The sequence below is a fragment of the Rhinolophus hipposideros genome (assembly GCF_964194185.1).
Source record: "Rhinolophus hipposideros genome assembly, chromosome: 5".
Taxonomy (NCBI): Eukaryota; Metazoa; Chordata; class Mammalia; order Chiroptera; family Rhinolophidae; genus Rhinolophus; species Rhinolophus hipposideros.
The window spans coordinates 15,453,907-15,472,543 of NC_138051.1; the positions used below are offsets into that span (position 1 = coordinate 15,453,907).

The window sequence follows — 18,637 nt, forward strand, 5'->3', positions numbered from 1 at the left end:
GCCCCCTGCAACTAAGATTGAACACCGGCACCTTGAGCTGAGCTGACTTCTGGATGGTTCAGTTGGTTGGAGTGCGGGCTCTCAACCACCAGGTTGCCGGTTCGACTCCCGCAAGAGATGGTGGGTTGTGCCCCCTGCAACTAGCAACGGCAACTGGACCTGGAGCTGAGCTGTGCCCTCCACAACTAAGACTGAAAGGACAACAACTTGACTTGGAAAAAAGCCCTGGAAGTACACACTGTTCCCCAATAAAGTCCTATTCCCCTTCCCCAATAAAAGCTAAAAAAAAAAGAAAGAAAGAAAAGAAAACAATGGTCACAAAAAATAATACATTTCCCAAGAATGAAGAATAAAGAGCTCCTATATAGCCTAGGTTACAGTGAACTAAACATGCCTCATTCAAAACAAGTTAGCAACAAGAACTCAAATATTTAAAATATTTTATGCTACTTACTATTTCCTATATTTAACTTTTCTTTACATTTAACATACAGAGATGTTCTTTCACATTTCCTTTGAAATCGTTTGGAGAAGACACATAACTTTTTTCAAGTTTATGTTATTTAGTAAGAATCCTCCCCCAGCTTTTATAATTATACTATTCGTTTTTACCTCCAAACTTTGTGCTTCTGTTGACTCCTTCTCAAGGCTGGAATCCTTTAAAGATGACTCTAAGCCTTCATACTGAAAAAAAGCAGCACTGTTAAATCTGTACCAATTTTATTCCAAATTTTATCTGGATAGGTGTCTTAAGAAGCAGACAGAATCTACTTCCTGTTAAATTTCTGTGGATTTACTTAATTTTCAATTTTTCAAATATGAATACTAAAAACAAACAAATCACGGGCAGCTAACACATCACAACCCAGTAGCTTGGGCAACACGTGAAAGAATTTCACACTTAAGATTAGGAGAGCTGTGCAAGTCTACCTATCCATTAAAGAAAAATTTATACTAAGAGCCACCAGAAATTTTCACTTCTAATTCAACTCATACAACAAATAAGGCAAGCAAGGAATAGAAAATGTTTCAAAGATAAAGAGAACCAAGGATATTGTAAAATAAAGACAATGAAACACATAATGCTATCAGATTTAGCAAAATTCACTTCAATGCTTTAAAAAAAAAGTAATTAAGGGAAACACCCAGATTGTTCTGGATCAACCTTCCTGCTAAGAACAAGAAAAAGAGCTGGACAAAAATACCAAAAAACAAGATATGTCTGAAGGCCTTAGAGAGTTATCAAAATGGTGACAATTTGTGACAAAAATGGGATTCCTCAGAAAGGCAAGTCCAGCATTTGACATTTCCTTCACCCACGCCCCCATCCCTAAAAGTAGAGATGGATAGGCTAAGAAATTGAGCAGAGATTTTAGTAGAATTGGGAGCTGAGAAAACAAAATTTGAAGTTCAGGACCTGCTGAGTAGGATGAGCCATGGAGCTCAGGTTTTAGGGTGTGACCATGTGACAGATTGAATAACAACCTCTCCAAATTCTGCCCTAATCCCCAAAATTTCCAGATGTGATTAAGTTAAGGATCTTGAGAGGGGGAGAATACACAGGGTTATCTTGGTGGGCTCAACATAACCCCAAGGGTCCTTATAAGAGGGAGGCCAGGGCATCAATGTTAGGAGAGAAGATGGAAGCAGAGAATGAAGTGATGCAGCTATTAGCCAAGAATGTGGGTAGCCTACAGAAGGTGGAAGAGGCAAAAAACAGATTCTTTCCTGGAGCCTCCACAAGGAAACAGACTTGCTGATACTTTAATTTTAGCCTATGAGACTGGTGGTTTTAGACTTCTGATCTCCAAAACTGTAGTTGAGTAAATTTGTGTTGCTTTATGCCACTAAGTTTGTAGTAATTTGTTATAGTAGCAATAAGGAACTAATATCAATCCACAGTGGCTACCTTATAAGCAAGTCTAAACCAGAAACAGGCTAATCCTTTTAATAGGTCAGCTTTCCACACACCTTAATCAGTAATTAAAGTAATCGAAGATTTAAAATGTCCCTAGCCCAACTGCCTATGAGAAGCAAGAGTAAATCCTCACTGAAGAAAGATAATATCACTCACAGCTTCAAAATTATCTACACAGTTTTTGTTATACTATCACTGATAATCAACATAAAATAACCTGGTATTCAAGAAGACAAGATTTAACTGAGAGCCACGGGGAAAAAGTGAGCAAAAGGAATAGAGTTTCGGGAAGGACAGTGGCTCAGCTGGTTAGAGCGTAGCTCTGGGCAACGGGGCTGCAGGTTCGATTCCCACATGGGCCAGTGAGTGCCCTCTGCAACTAGAATGGAGTCAATGAGTAGCCGCTCAGCTCCCAGGTGGCCAGATGGCTCAGTTGGTTGGAGCACGGGCTCTCAACCACAAGGTTGCCAGTTCAACTCCTGCAAGGGATGGTGGGCTGTGCCCCCTGCAACTAACAACAGAAGCTGAACTGTGCCCTCCACAACTAAGATTGAAAGGACAACAACTTGACTTGGAATTCCTGGAAGGACACACTGTTCCCCAATAAAGTTCTGTTCCTCTTCCCCAATTAAAAAAAAAAAAAGTCTCAGAGGACACAGATAATGGAGTTCTCAGCCAGACATTGGCTATCATCAAAAAGATAGATAATAACAAGTGTCAGGAAGGATATGGAGAAATTGGAACCCTCACAAACTGCTGGTGGGAATGTAAACTGGTACAGTCACTATGGAAAACAATTTGGTAGTTCTTCAAAAGTTAAATATACACCCAGCAATTCCACTCCTAGGTATATACCCCAAAGAATTGAAAACACATCCACACAAAAACTTACACATAGCAGCAGCATTTATGATAGCCAAAAAGAAGAATAACCCAAATGTCTATCAACTGACAAATGGATATATAAACTGTGATATGAAATATTATTTGGCAAAAATAATTAAATACTGATACGTGCTATAACCTGGATGAACCCTGTAGACAGTATGTAAGTGAAAAAAAGCGAGTCACAAAGGACCACAAATTATATGATTCAATTTATGTGTGACGTCAAGAATAGGTAAATCTATATACAACATGGATGAACCCTGAAAACATGCTAAACAAAAAAGTCAGTCACAAAGGACATGGTTAATGTCCTTTAAATGGTTAAACGATTCCATTTATGTGAAATGGAATCCAGAATAGGAAAATTTATAGAAACAAAAAGTAGATTAACTGTCTAAGGCTTCGGAATGGAGGAGATTGGGGAAAGGGTGATAGCTAAGGGGTACAGCATTTTCTTTCTGGGGTAGTAAAAATGTACAAAATGATTTTGGTCGTGGATATATACATGTAACTCTGTGAATATACTAAAAGCCCCTCGTTTGTGCACTTTAAATGGGTGAACTATACAGTATGTGAATAATATCCCAACAAAGCTATAAAAAAAACTACACTATAAAAATCATCAGATACCACGGAATATATCTGAGATGTGCAGCTCAAAAATGTATAAAATGATACTGAGAGAATTTTAAGACATAAGTGGAGGGATATACCATAGTCCATTGAGAAGAATTCAACGATATATTCAATCCAATCCCAATCAAATTCCTAGCTGGCAATGTGCAGGTTGTAAACTGATGAAATGATTTAAAATGTATATGGACAGGCAAAACGCCAATACAACCAAGACAATCTTGAAGAACAAACACTGTCAAATAGCAAGACTTGTTATAAAACAGATTTAAAAAAAAATGGTGGAGGTGGCGGTTAGCTCAGTTGGTTAGAGTGTGGTGCTGATAACACCAAGGTTGCCGGTTCGATCCCCGCATGGGCCACTGTGAGCTGTGCCCTCCTTAAAAAAAAAAAAAAAAAAAAAAGTGGATGTGAGAATAGGAAAAAAAAAATAGACCAACAGGACAAAAGATAAACAGACTCAGATATATGCAGTCACTCAATTTAAGATGACACTACAGAACAAAGGGAAAAGGTGGTCTTTTCACATGAAAATATTCACATGAAAATCACTGACTCTTGACCTCCAAGTCATACCATCACAGATTCAATTTCAAATAGATTAAACACTGATTAAATTTGGGCTTAATAGTTCCCCCTAAAAAAATTCCTATGTATGAATTCCTATGTATTAAAGCCCAACCCCCAGTAGGAATTTGACTGTATTTGGAGATGGGCCCTTTAAAGAGGTAATTAAATTAAACCGAGGCTGTTAGGGTGGGCCCTAATCCAATCTAACTGATTTCCTTATAGGAAGTGAAAACTTGGACACAGAGATACCAGAAACTGGTACAGGCACAGAGGAAAGACCATGTGAGGACAGGGAAAGAGGGCGGCCATCCTCAAGCCATGGAGGGAGGCCTCAGAAGAAACCTGCCAACACCTCGGTCCTGACCTTCTAACCTCCAGAACTGTAAAAAAATTAATTTCTGCTGTGTAAGCCACCAAGTCTATAGTATTTTGTTATGGTAGTCCTAGCAAACTAATACAAAAACTAAATGAGAAAAGTAAAACATTCAAGTTTCTAAAGGATAACACAGAAGAATATCTTCATATCCTTGAGAAGACAAAAATTTCTTAAGTAGGAAACAAAAAGCAGTCATCATAAAGAAAAGGTTGACAAATTAGACCATGTTAAAATTAAAAACTTCTGTTTACCAAAGACACCATCTGAAATAAAAAGGTAAACACAGAGTGGGAGATATTTACAATACATGTATCTGGCAAAGGACTCGTATCCAAAATAGAGGAAAAAAATCCCACATATCAAAAAGGAAAAAGATAGACAACCATACCTGTAAAAGTGTAAAAAAGTGTAAACACACACACACACACACACACACACACACACACACACACACAGGCAACTTTACAGTAAGGATATCCAAACAGCCAAGAAACATGAAACCTCATTAGTCATGAAAACACAAATTGAGACCATGAGTCACCACTGCGCACCTACCTATCACAATGGTTAAAATTGATAAGATTGGTAATATGAGGAGCAACTGAACTTTCATACTTTGCAAATAAATCATTAATAATAAACTGACATAGAAGTAAGTACCTGTATTGAGAAGTATAAAGTCCTCTGATTCTAACAGGAATATTAACATTTTCAAAAACGTCTTACCTCTTTTTGAACAAGGCTAAATTTTTCAAGTAGTTTACATTTTTCTTCAATTAGTGTAGAAAGTTCTACAGCAAGCTTTTTTTCTCTTCCTAAAAATAAAGAGTTAAAATGTGAAAACACTTATATGAACCCCTGTGTTCATTGCAGCATTATTTACAATAGCCGAAACATGGAAACAACCTAAGTGTCCACTGACAGATGAATGGTTAAAGAAGATGTGGTGTATATACATATATATACAAATATGCAATGAAATACTACTTAGCCATAAAAAAATAAGGAAAAAAAAATGAGGAAATATTGCCATCTGCAACAACATGGATGGATCTTGAGAGTACTATGTATGCTAAATTAAATAATCCTGATGGAAAAGGAAAAACAGTACAATTTCACTCATATGTAGAATCAAAAAAGTAACAAATGAATCCAACAAAACAAACAAAAACAAACTCACTGACACAGACAACAGAATAGTGGCTACCAGTGGGGAACCAGGATAGGGAGAGGACGAAGTGGGTAAAGGGGGTCAAGCATATAGTAACAAAAGGAGAACATACTTTGGGTGGTGAGCATACATGTATGTCAAATTACAATCTTGTACACCTAAAACTTATATAATGTTATTAACCAATGTTACCCAAATAAATTATTTTGAAGTTAATATTATCATGTTTAAATTGTTTTAAGTTTTAGAATTAGAAACAACAACGGTGAGATCTAAAGTAGAAAAAAGAGCTTACCCACATAAAGCCGGCTTCGAATCTGAAACAAATTTTAAACAAAATTACATTAAAACAGACATTCAAGTAAATATAATTTACTTAACTTATACTGCCCACTTAAAAACACTTTTCTTATTGCCTTTCTTATTGCCTGAATATAAATTAGCCTAGTATTCTATGTCCAATGAGATAAATGTTACATATTAAAGGATCTGTTTACACACAGATGCAAATGAAGAGAAGAGAGACCTACCTAGACCAACATAGCTGGAGTTGAAATGAGGTGTGTTAGCTAAGTACTATTGAAGGTTCACATTGTGTATCAGCATATTAAAGACTCTGAAATAACTATCTTAAAAATATCTATTTAATTTCATTTACCCCCTTGTTCCTCAAACATATTTGACCCTAAAACAAACTATTTCAGGAAGCCCCTGTTATCATCTCCCCTAGTGCTAATATCCAAAATAACACAATTTCAGAAATGTTACCACAGGGCCATGTATCTGAAATGACTATAAAGAAACAGTAAAGTTTTTTTTCTTCTTTAACCTCTCTCTCTCAAATAATGAAGGAAAAATTCCATTTGTAAGAGGGTCAGGTTTAGGGTTGAGGTAATATAAGTAAGTATAAAAAACAATGGGGACTTAAATCATCTACAGAAGATCTATAGGGATAAAATTAAAAGAGACAAAATTCAAGTCAAGGTACAGTATAATAAAGATGACCAACAAGTTATTTAAATGAAACATCAGAGTGAGGAACTCTCTCAAAAGGTTAACAGGAAACTACAAAAAAATTGGGGAAAAAAACATTTAAGAGTTCTAGAAGTCTTAAGTATAAAGAACGACATCTAAAACATACTAATCCCAAAAAGAGAACTAAAAATGTAACATGCAGAAGAAATTTACCAGAATTAAAAAAATTATAAACGATCTCATATTAAGATTCCAGAAAACTTTAAAGGAGAAATAAAAAAAATTTTCAAATGTAGACACATTATATTGAAATAAGACTATCAAATTAAAAGATTCTAAAAGCTTCCACAGAGAACAGATCACTTACAAATGAATAAGAATCAGAATGACATTAGACTTTGCGATAAGTAACATTAGATGTAAAAAGACAAGGAAGTACAACTTTTTAAGTATTAAAAGAATGGAACTTTAAACCTAGAATGGTTATATCGAACAAATTATTTCAGTGTGAGGACTTAATTCAAATATCATCAAGCATTCAAAATAAAATCTCAGAAGCTTTGTCACACAAAGACGCACACTAAAACAATCTTGAAAGAAGTATTCAAATATGGGAAGAATTAAATCTAGGAGATCCTGAAAGAGATATGTCAATTAAGGGTTATCAAATATCTTGGTAATTTATTTTTGTAGTCTTGAGTGATGGGTAAGGGGTGGAGGATAAAGTAAAGAACAAAGAAAAGAAAAAGAGAAACATTACCTAGAACTACAGTTTTAGATTATAACAACAAGATGGGGGTTAGAAAGTGAGAATGTAAGAGTATGCTATGGTCCTTATTTTCTTAGCAGAAAGATGTACTTACCAATGTACAAAGAAATTAGTAGAAACATAAAAAGTCAAACAAATTAATAAATTAAGCTGGAAGAAACTAATCCAAATACATCAATAATCATAATATGTGTAGATAAACTCAATAGTGAAACGACAGAGGTTGTCAGATTAGATATAAAAGAAATGATACAGGGCACACATTAAGTAAAAGACCAAAGAAAGGCTGAAAAGTATAAGGATGAAAAAAGAAAAATCAAATGTCACCCAAAAGAAAGTTGGTATGGCTATGTTAACCTCAAATAATAGTTCTTAAGACCAAAGCATCACGAGAGTTATAGAGTGTCACTAGATGTCGATAAAAGATTCAATTTACCATGAAACATGGCAATTCTAAACATGTATCCACCTAATAAAATATCCTCAAAATATGTAAAGAACTAACAGAATTACAGAAAGTGATAAATCTCTCATGACAGTGGGATTCAACGCACTTCTCTTCATTCTTGGTAAAGAAAACAAAAAAAGTGCAAGAATATATAATACATGAACAACACAAATTAGTCACTTAGTACATGTGACCTAAAGGACTGATACAGAATGGTATCCACGTATCTGCTTTCAACAATGATCAATGGAATAGAATTAAGAGTGCAGAAAAGCTCTATATGCATGCAGAACTCTAACATGCATGGCAGGTGAATAGGAAAAAGAGAAACTATTCAATAAATGAAAATGAAAAAATGGTTATATCTCAGGGGAAAATATTACACTGAATCCCTATTCCATATCAGACCAAAAAAAAATGGATTCTAGATGAATCAAGGACTTAAGTGTTTAAAAGCAAATTTTTAAAATTAAGAGTATCTGTTCATCAGAAAACATCTGAAGGAAAATGAAAAGATGTTTCATATGAGGACATTTACTGTACACAGAATCAACCAAGACAGCATCAAGAATACATAAAGAACACCTACACATAAAAAAACAACAAACTACTTAATGGAAAATTAGGCAAAAGAAATAAACAATTATTTCCCAAAATAATAAATACATATGGCCAGTAAATTTAGTAAAAGTTTTCAGTCTCGGGACAGCCAAATGGCTCAGTTGGTCAGAGAGCGATCTCTCAACAATAAGACTGCCAGTTCGATTCCCGCATGGGACAGTGGGATGCGGGCCCCTGCAACTAAAGATTGAAAATGGCGTTTGGACTTGGAGCTGAGCTGCGCCCTCCACAACTAGATTGAAGGACAATGACTTGGAGCTGATGGGCCGTAAAGAAACACACTATTCCCCAATATTCCCCAATAAAATTAAAAAAAAAAAAAGTTGCAGTTGCTATGGAAGGAAGGCAGTGTGGAGGTTCCTCAAAAAATTACGAATAGAATTACCATATGACCCAGCAATCCCTCTCCTGGGTATCTACCCAAAAAAATCTGAGAACATTTTTTCATAAAGACAAGTGTGCTTCAATGTTCACTGCAGCTTTATTTACAGTGGCCAAGACATGGAAACAACCAAAATGTCCTTCGATGGATGAATGGATAAAGAAGGTGTGGTAACTATTCGGTGGTAAGAAAAGATAAAATAGGACCATTTGTGACAACATGGATGGATTTTGAGATTATAATGCTAAGCGAAATAAATCAGACAGAAAAAGTAGAGAACCATATGATTTCACTGATATGTGGTATATAAACCAAAAAGAACAAAAGAACAAGACAAACGAGAAACAAAAACTCATAGACACAGACAATAGTTTAGTGGTTACCAGAGGGTAAGGGGAGAGGGGGGTGGTAGATGAGGGTAAAGGGGAAAAAATATATGGTGATGGAAGGAGAACTAACTCTGGTGGTGAACACACAATGGGATTTATAGATGATGTAATACAGAATTGTACACCTGAAATCTATGTAACTTTACTAACAATTGTCAACCCAATAAACTTTAATTAAAAAAAAAAGAAAAAAGTTTTCAGTCTCATTACTGATATAGGAATTCAAATCAAGATCACATCAAGATACCATTTTATACCCATTCAAGTGGCAAAATAACAAGTGTTGGAAAGGACAGAAATCAAGTGGATCTCCAGGACCTCTTATATATTGCTGGTAAGGGTGTAAATTGATACAATTTGGAAAAGAATTTGGCATTGTCTTTTAAAAGGAGAACCTCCACAGACCCTATAACCCACGAACCACACCCCTAAGCATATTCCCAAGAGAAGCTTAAAAATGTATAGGAGATATGTATAAGAATATACACAGCAACACTAATTATAACAGAAAAAAAACCTAGAAACAACCCAGATGTCCAAGGCTAGAAAATCTATAAATAAACTTTAGCATATTCCTGTAATATTCTACAGCAAAAAAAAAACATAAAAAATTAAAGCCTCATCCAAAAATATGGATGAATCTTAGCATAAGATTAACATCTTAACATAAGATGGAGTAAAAAAGTTCCAAAACATGACATATGGCATGATACCAAGTAAAATTACATTACTATACTTTTGAGGAATATATGCAAATATGACCAAAAATAATTTTTTAAGGCATGGTATTAATCAACACAAGATCCAGAACAGGGTTACCTTTACTACAGGGAAACAAGGGGATGAAATGAGGGAAGACCACCGAAATTTAAGTGATAGTTAGTGTTTTTGTTTCTACGTTGGTGGTATATTCACAGATGTTTAGTATGTTGTTAAAAACAAGCACAAACCAAAAATGAATGAATGAATGAATGGTTTTAGTATTAGTGTAGAAGACTTCTATAAAGAAATTCTTTACAATTTTTACACTTAAAAAAATTCCTCTAAATCCATACTGCTTCTAATATCCACACTTTAACATCAATAACCCACATAACTACAACCTAACTTGTTTCCTTAAAAGATATGTTTCTCACATTACTTGTTCAACCTGAAGACAAAAATGAACATTCCCTTAGTACATAGCATCGGTTACTTACCGATCGAAAACTTCTCCACAAAAACAAGAAAAAAGCAAAAAATCCAACAGTAGCTGCACATATCAACAATTCCCCTGGAAAACCATAGGAATTAGGACCTGGTATCATATCTTCAGGTAATGCTGCTGCAACCTTCAAGATAAAGAAAATTAACTTTTTTTAAATGTACTTTTGATTAAAAGTACTGATTACAAACTGCTTATACAGTGAATGTTTGTGTTCCCCCCCAAAAAAAATGTGTATGTTGAAACCTAATCCCCAATGTAATGATGGTATTTGGAAGTAGGGCCTTTGAGAGGTGATTAGGTTATGAGTCGTGGCCTCATCAACAGGATTAATGCCCTTATAGAAGAAGCCACAGAAAGATCCCTTGACCTTTCCATCATGTGATGTTACAGTGAGAAGACTATGAACCAGGAAACACGCCCTCACCAGACACTGGATCTGTGACACCTTGATCTTGGCCTTCCCAGCCTCCAGAACTGTGACAAAAATGTTTGTTGTTTAAACCACCCAGTCTATGGTTATTTTTGTTATTGCGGCCTAAACAGACTCAGACACAAACATAAGTACAAGTTTATCTGTAAATATTATTAACACCCTTTTCATGAAACAGGTTGCCAGACTACCACCAAACAGAAGGTATGAGAATATTTTTCTGGCAACTTTCACACACTATATCACCAAGTGAAAAACGGCAGTATGGTGAAATGCATTCATTTTCAAAATGGGCTTTGACAAGATGCCTCAGAACTTCTGAGGATGAGAATAAGAGGAAAGAAGGCCAAAGAAAGATGAGTTCAGGTGCTCTTATCCTTATTTGAACCAGTTTAGGTTTTATCTATAGAGCACACTGGGTTTCATATAAGACTTCCCTACAAGTTTAAAAAAAAAAAAAAAGAAAAGAAAAGAAAGGATCTGCAACCCTTCAGACTTAGAGGTGGCAAAAGTTACCCACTATTGCTGGGTACCTCACCATTTCCTAAGAATTCTGTTAACCCTGCCCATGCATCTGTAACTAGCAATAAAATCTCTTAATTTGAAACAAAAACAAAAACGTGGATCTGCAGCTTTAAAAAAAAAAAGTTTTAAAACCACGATAAAGCTTTGGGTTTGAAATTTGAATCCCTGCATCCTACCTCTGTGGCTCCCTTCTCTTATCCGTAACGGGAATAATGCTTAGAACATGCAAGGCCTGTGGGTCCTCAATAAAAGCAACTATTTCTATTATTCCGCCTTCAACGACCATGATCCTATATCCATGACCTTTCCACATGACTCCTTAGCAGGTCTTCTACACGAAACAGCTTGGGCTTTTGCAATTGCTTCTATATTTCATCTTTCCTCCTCACCCAATGGGGTTTTCTTTTCTGTTACCAAAACCCAGATGTTACTCGATCACATAATAAAAAGAAGGCAGGGGAGAAAAGGAAAATGCCCTTTTAAAGAACGACCAGAAGTCTAATCAGATTAGATTCTTTCTATGGTTCGGCCCAAAACCTCTGGAGCATATCTTCCCTTTTTAGGTCCTTTCTACCTAGAAAAACCCCCTTTAATGTCTATTCCCCATCCAAAAGCTTTTGTTTATAGTTCTAATCTATACACATAGTCTTTCCAAATTGCTATCTATAGTTCATTAACCTGTATTAAATACACCTGATTATACTGCTTCTTAAAAATATCCCTTTACCCTGAACGCAGTCTGCCTCTGCCTCTCTCTACATTATCCCAGTTACCAGTTAACAGAAATTGACATCATTAAAGCCAATCAATTGTTTAAAAAAATATATTTCTGCCTCTGAAAAAAAGAGGCATTTAATACACATAGAAACGTTTTCTTTAGTGTATATATTCTCCAAGAATCTTAATTTCAGCTATTTCAAACTATAAAATGGACACTTCAAAAATCTAATGATCAATATGATTCATTTACAATATTACGACACTTTAAGCAACAATTCTAAAACCATCTCTCAGATCAAACATGCAATTATCTTTAGTACATGACATTTCTTAAATTCAATAGCATTTATCAGCCCTTCTATTCTAAAAGATGGTAAATTCTAGGTTCAAGCTTTGAGCTGGTTGGACTGAAGAACAGCAACGAATCTGGGTCTCAAGAATTCATCTCAAATCCATTGCTCCAGTCTTACTTGTTCTGGCTTTCTCATGGAGAATTTTCATGTCTAAATATTAACTACAATATAGCACTCTATCTTACAACAGCACAGAAAGAATAACCAGATTTATCAAACATCAATAAATACCAGGGGTGCCAAAAAAAATGTACACACATGACTTGTATTCATCTTTTGTTATCAGTCTATATTGAGTATTACAATTTTAAGGTTTTTTTCCTTTCTTAAAAGGTGTATACATTTTTTGACATGCCTTGTATAATACAATTCAAGATTACACATAATTTGGTTAATAGGTTCTAAATTATAGAAGTGATGGGCGACTCTCCATAAATATGGTAGTGATTAATCACAGAATACTTAAAACCTATTCCACTCCCAAACATGAGTACTAAAGGAGTTCTAGAGCAAGAATCTTAAAAGACTCAACTAATCAAGCTGACAAAATACTCTAGGGTTAAATCAAAATTGTTTTTCATCTAACCTCAATAAGCATGATATATATTAATAAAAACAAAATAATAGAATACATGCCCTGAGAATACTTTACAATACAAAGTTCCATTGAAGGGTACACCTCTCCAAGATATAAAACTTGAAAAATAATTTCCTCTTTACATATTAGTCATGCTAAAAATTGGAATATTTTTTCTCTGTAATTTAGTAGTAAACCACCAGAGTTTAAAAGGGAGACTGACTCACTCATTATTCACAAGTTTGATAAAAAACTATTTTTAATATGCCTCTTAATTTTCTCGGGTCTTTATTTTACCCAAATGTAAACTGGTGACCATAAATAATAATAATAATAACTCTCCCTTTAAAAAGGGATCAAAAGAGATTTAGGGGCAAATGGTCTAAAAAGAGCTAAGACAGAATTAGAGTTCAGCCTGAAACAGGAATTGCAAAATTAATAATTACCTGAGAAGTTGTTAGTATTCATTTAGTCATCCGCCCATCCACAAATTCTACATTTATTAACAAATTATATTCCAGACACTTTTAAAAAATATTCTCTCCTTTTACTCTTATCCATTTTCATAGTTTCAACTTCCACTATGATGACAGCTCACAAATCTAGGACTGCAACTCTGAGTTTTATAATACCGGTTAATTGGACAAATCTGGAGGAGTCACTGTACACAAGGACCATCTGCTAGTCTGCTCTATTGAAACAGGGAAACTTCCTGCAAATGGTTATGGTCTATGACCCCTGATGGGAGGAGGGAGGTAGGCGTCCCCAACGCCAATCATACAGAAGAGGACATCTAAAAGGAAACCACTATTTGATCTTAAGCTGGTAAAGACCCCATTTCTACTTTGGTCATTCTCTTTTGAGACACAGGCTTTGAGAAAGGTTAGCGATGGGTGCTAAATGGTGCTCAGCATATAAAAATATGCCAGGTCTTAAAATGCGAGTAGAGCCTAGGAGTCTGGAGAGGAAGGCCTATTATATATAGGCTGAATTGTCTGTATCTTTTTCTCCGTGGTTTCTTTTTTAGTATTTAGTTAACATTTAGTAATATGTAGAGGGGAAATTAGTTTTCAAGTTTTACATCTTGGAGAGGTGTACCCTTCAATGGAACTTTGCATTATAATCAAATATTTTCAGGGCATGCATGTTGACGTTCTATTATTTTGTTTTTATTAATACATATCATGCTTATTTGACGTAGATGAAAAACAATTTTGATTTAACCCTAGAGTATTTCGTCACCTTGAATGGTTGAGTCTTTTAAGACACTTGGTCTAGAACTCCTTTTGTACTCCTGTTTGGGAGTGGAAAAGGTTTTTAGTATTCTGTGATTAATTACTACCATCACTTCTAAAATTTAGAACCAATTTACATTTAGTAAGTAAAGGTTTATTTACATGTTTCAGGCTTGTTTCAGCTACATTATGAGGAATTAGGCTTAGTGGAAAGTGCTAAAGAAAAGCACATTGTCTCGCCATCACTTACATTACCAGGAACCTACTATGTCTCCAGCAAGCATCACTGCGTATCACTCCCTGAGGCCACTTTACACTCTAGTAATACAGCTCCACATACCGTACCGTTTGCTGCACATACCATGCTGTTTCATACATCCTCTTAAGCTACTCCCAAAAGGATTTCCTAAATAGTCAAGAAAATGTAATCTCTCCCTCCCGCCAATTTCCCTAGCACTTGGTGTGTATGCTTCAGTGAGCACTTCAGTTTCTACTTTGTACTATTTTCTTGTCTTGTCTCCCTTAACAGACAGCGTATCAGTCTCCCACCCAAACTGTCTTAGTACATTTAGAATCTCCATGGAACTGCCATATGTATATGTATCTATGAATACCACGGCAACGGTACTTTTTAATTTACATGACAAGAAACCAGTAATAACTGCCCCAATATGGAAAGGGGCTTTTTTTACATTTTTAATACAAATAGTTTTTTTAAAAAAAAAAAAAAAAAACCCAGCGACATAAATGTCTCTAAACATGTCAACAAAGACACCTATAAACACTTAGAAAAAAAATCCCTGCAACATGATCATTAACTGAACCAAAAATAAATAAATAAATTTTGAACACTGGAAGTTTAATGTCTTCAGATTGTACATTAACACGACCGTTTGTTTACATTAACAAGACACCGAAAGAAGCGAAAAACAACCTCACTTATAGTAAAGCATCTCAGAAGAGCATTCTTTATTAAAAGAAAATGCAGAATTAGAATCCCAACTCCCAGTCCAGGCTTAGGTGCCCTTTCAGCAGAACGAGAAGTTTCATCACTAAAAGGAACTCATTTCGGACGATCACTCCTCACCCTTAAAGTTTCTTACAGTCGGGGGGCGGGGATTTTGGGGGGGGGCAAGTGTCACGGGACCCTGTTCAAAATAACACGATGGAAAAGGCTAACTCGTTTTAGGACTCGGGAAACACTTAACACACCTTTACCAAGTCCCACTAAGCAAATGCTGTCTTAACCTGCCTCATCTCCTGGTCCCCTGCCACCCACAAAAAAACCGTCCAAGCATCCTACGAACCTGGCTACTGCCTGGGACACAGGCCGGAGCCTGGCGGCAGGTGAAGACTGGCTTCGGAACCTCGGACCACCGCGGCTCAGACCCCAAAGCCAAAGTCTGCTGCTTCCTTCCCTGGGCGGCTTCCGCGACCCCGGGGCCACGTAACCCTCATCGCGCCTGGACTCACCCTGCGCAGCCTTTCCAGGACCAGCCCCAAGTACGGCTGAGGGGCAGCCCCGGACCCCTCCATGGCGCCAAGGCTACCTGGACTGCGGTGGCCCCAGCCAGGGCCTTGATCAAGCCACAACAACCGGCGGAGAACACGCAGCGTTCCGTCCGGAACCCAAACCCGCACTAGGCAACCGGAGCAGACCACTGAGGAGCCGGCTGCGGGGGGTTGCTGGAGGGAACGGTGCCGACAGGCCTCAAGTGTCCACGCTGCCCACCCGGGGAGCCTCAGCCCCTACGTTACGCTTTCCGTCCGCCGGATCCGAAGGTCCAAGTTGGCCCCGCACAAGCCTGCGACTTGCCATCTCCTCGCCGCCCCACCCCTCGGTTTGGTTTAGGCCAGGCCGCGGCAGGGAGGCGGGGAGGCGGGGACACCGTGCATTTCCCCTCCTTCTTCGCGCGAGGTTGGTAGACGTGTCCCGGGCGCTCGCTCTTAAAGGGACCGGCGCTCAAACTGGCGAAGCTACCCACCCTTAGAATTCGAGGGGTAGGGGCTGAGAGAATGGGGTTCGGCCTCAAGTTCTGCGCTGTACTGTGGAATGCACCGCCCCGACGACGAGGGCTATGGCCCAGGTCCCCCACATCGGGTGGCCACGGCGGCCCGGAGGCTTCTCCTGGAGGCCCCTCGGTGCAGCCTGGCAGGTTGAGCGCTGCGCGACCCCTCTCCCCGGAGGCCAGCACCAGGCCGAGCCTCAACCTCCAGCGCTTTCCTCTCGCAGCCCCGCAAGAGTCTGCTGTCTACACCCCACGGAAGCCCTGACAACGTGGTGTCCCGCCGTATCCCGCGGGGTCCAGGATGACCGGCCACCGCCTTCATTCCAGTTAGAAAATGGCTTGCAGAACCCGCGCCTGTGTGTCCTGCCAACGGTGGCCGGACTTTCGACTTTGGACAGGAAGGCATCTTGGGTCACCTTTGGTCTGGGCAGAGTTTAACCTCACCCACGCAAGAGAACATCGATCGCGTCTCTACTCAGCGGAGGGGTCGAGAGGGTTACTCACTTTTACCTGAGTTACCTGGGCACCTGTTAGACAAAATTGGCCTAACCTCCATGACCTCCTAGTTACTTACCCAAATGCTAAACCAAACCCTGGTGGACCTTGGCTGGACAAGTGCTGTTCCCCTCCTGAGAAGGGGAGCTAGCAGTAGCACCTTGCCCTCTAAATTTAGGACCCTATTTTTAGGTCTGTTGAATAACGTACGCGGGGCTGGATTTGTTCGTGGGAGATGGTTTTAGCTGACCTAGTTGTAAAGGATAACCCATCTCTGAATCTTCATTGCCAGCACAATAATCCTTTTCACCATATTCGGCCTTCTAACTCAAGTCCAGTGAAGCAACTCGAAAAGGAACGATACGTCTTCCTAAGCAAATCACCCAAGAGAACTCGATAGTTGAACAAAATTTTAAATCCTTAGGAAATTTCCCTAATGTACACTCGGACAGCAACAGAAATTGTGCTAAAAAAAGGATCGACAGTGGCCCCAATTCACAGCAAGTGATTTTCAGGGCTACAATGAGGCCTAGTTGTTTTGGAACTCAAAAGTGTTTTCTCTTCGTTGCCACATCAGTCTAAAGAGTTTCAGGAACTATCAGTATCAGAGAGTAGGTGAAATTGCTTAATAATTCTCGATTTTTAAGCACTTAGACAACCTCTAGGGGTGTTAGTTACACAATGTGCATTGAAATTATGTGAATAGCTTATTGCTCAAAACAAGCATAATCAAAATTTTATCTTTAGAATTTCAAAGAATCTCAGAACAATATATGCTTCAAACAGAACATTGTAGTACTCTATAAAAATCATTTAATAAGTCTGAACGTCTTTAGGGAACTCCAGAATCATTTTCACCTTTCAGGAGTTAAATACAACATAAAACATTTTTTAAAAAAATCTCTTTGCTCTCCCTGAGGCAGTTTGTGCCGTTTTCCAATTTTTCAATATTTACCTTTCCAAATATTAAAAACATGGATGAAGGACAAAAGAATACTTTTAAAAAGAAAAACCTAAAAGTTTCGCTTTGCCCATAGAAAAAACAGTAAAACTTCAACTCAGTGCCAGATTCTAACCTAATTTCCAGTACACTTAATAGTTATATAGAAACTTACCTCTTCCTCTAGATCTTTCCATTCCATTTTTTTAAATACATGTTAAAATATCCTAACATGTACATAAAGTTTTGCTAAGCACCTCATACCCTTGAGAAAGAGTTCAGATTCTAATATATCCTGCACTCTTCTATTTCCACACTGACTGATCCTGTTTTGACACTTGTGTGGTAAAGGGGTGCTATAGGTGGAGATGTGACTACCAACCATAATTCAATTTCATGGACATCACTCCTGATTAAATATCATACTATTACTTCCCTCTTAAAATCTACAATTACAAAGAGAAATACTGAGTATGATACGTGTTAAAAATTAAATTGAATGTTTTATTCTATAGTTTATTCATATAGAGTACATGATTTTTACTACGTAAAAGATGTTCAAAGATTGTTTTCCTTAAGTAGACATGGGGTTTTGCTGTCTTATATAGGCCTGCTTTAAAGGAAATGGAAGACAAATGCTGTTAGTATTTGTGACAGCTACTAGAAAGCATCCAAGAACATTAAAAATGTGCTAACCAGTAAACATTGTCTGCAACCTAGGAACTGATTTCCTTATGAAGGGCCCCACTGCAAAGCTTTAAGTTCTAGTTACTCCCGTTTAATTAAACAGGCAATGTCAAATCTAAAAGATCTAGTCCTTTGGAAGAAAATCAAACATGTTGAGCCACATTTTCATTCTCTGAACTGTGATGTAAGAGTTATTCTCAGAACATATTGAATCAGGAGCTAACTATCAGTTGAACAAGAGCTAGGTAATTTCCACTGTTTATTCCACATATAACTAAAACATTCTAGTTAAGAATATATAACAGTTGGAACTAAAAGA

At 37.4% G+C, this 18,637-nt stretch overlaps 1 protein-coding gene across 22 annotated transcripts in view; it reads right to left on the reverse strand.

The window, feature by feature from the left end:
* The window catches only part of MIA2 (MIA SH3 domain ER export factor 2), an 86,205-nt gene that overhangs the window by 49,841 nt on the left and 17,727 nt on the right, over window positions 1-18,637 (reverse strand). For 4 of the 22 annotated variants that reach the window (XM_081047831.1, XM_081047841.1, XM_081047830.1 and 1 more), the window contains exons 1-5: window positions 17,807-17,953; window positions 10,340-10,471; window positions 5,852-5,873; window positions 5,112-5,200; window positions 613-684 (exon numbers count right to left, since the gene is read on the reverse strand). In XM_081047831.1, the coding sequence (XP_080903957.1) occupies window positions 613-684; window positions 5,112-5,200; window positions 5,852-5,873; window positions 10,340-10,471; window positions 17,807-17,833 (342 nt within the window). In that variant the 5' untranslated portion in view covers window positions 17,834-17,953. Of the gene's footprint in view, window positions 1-612; window positions 685-5,111; window positions 5,201-5,851; window positions 5,874-10,339; window positions 10,472-15,494; window positions 16,053-16,770; window positions 16,856-17,806; window positions 17,954-18,637 lie in introns of those variants that run through there. The other 18 variants (XM_081047834.1, XM_081047826.1, XM_081047833.1 and 15 more) reach the window with 11 other exon arrangements.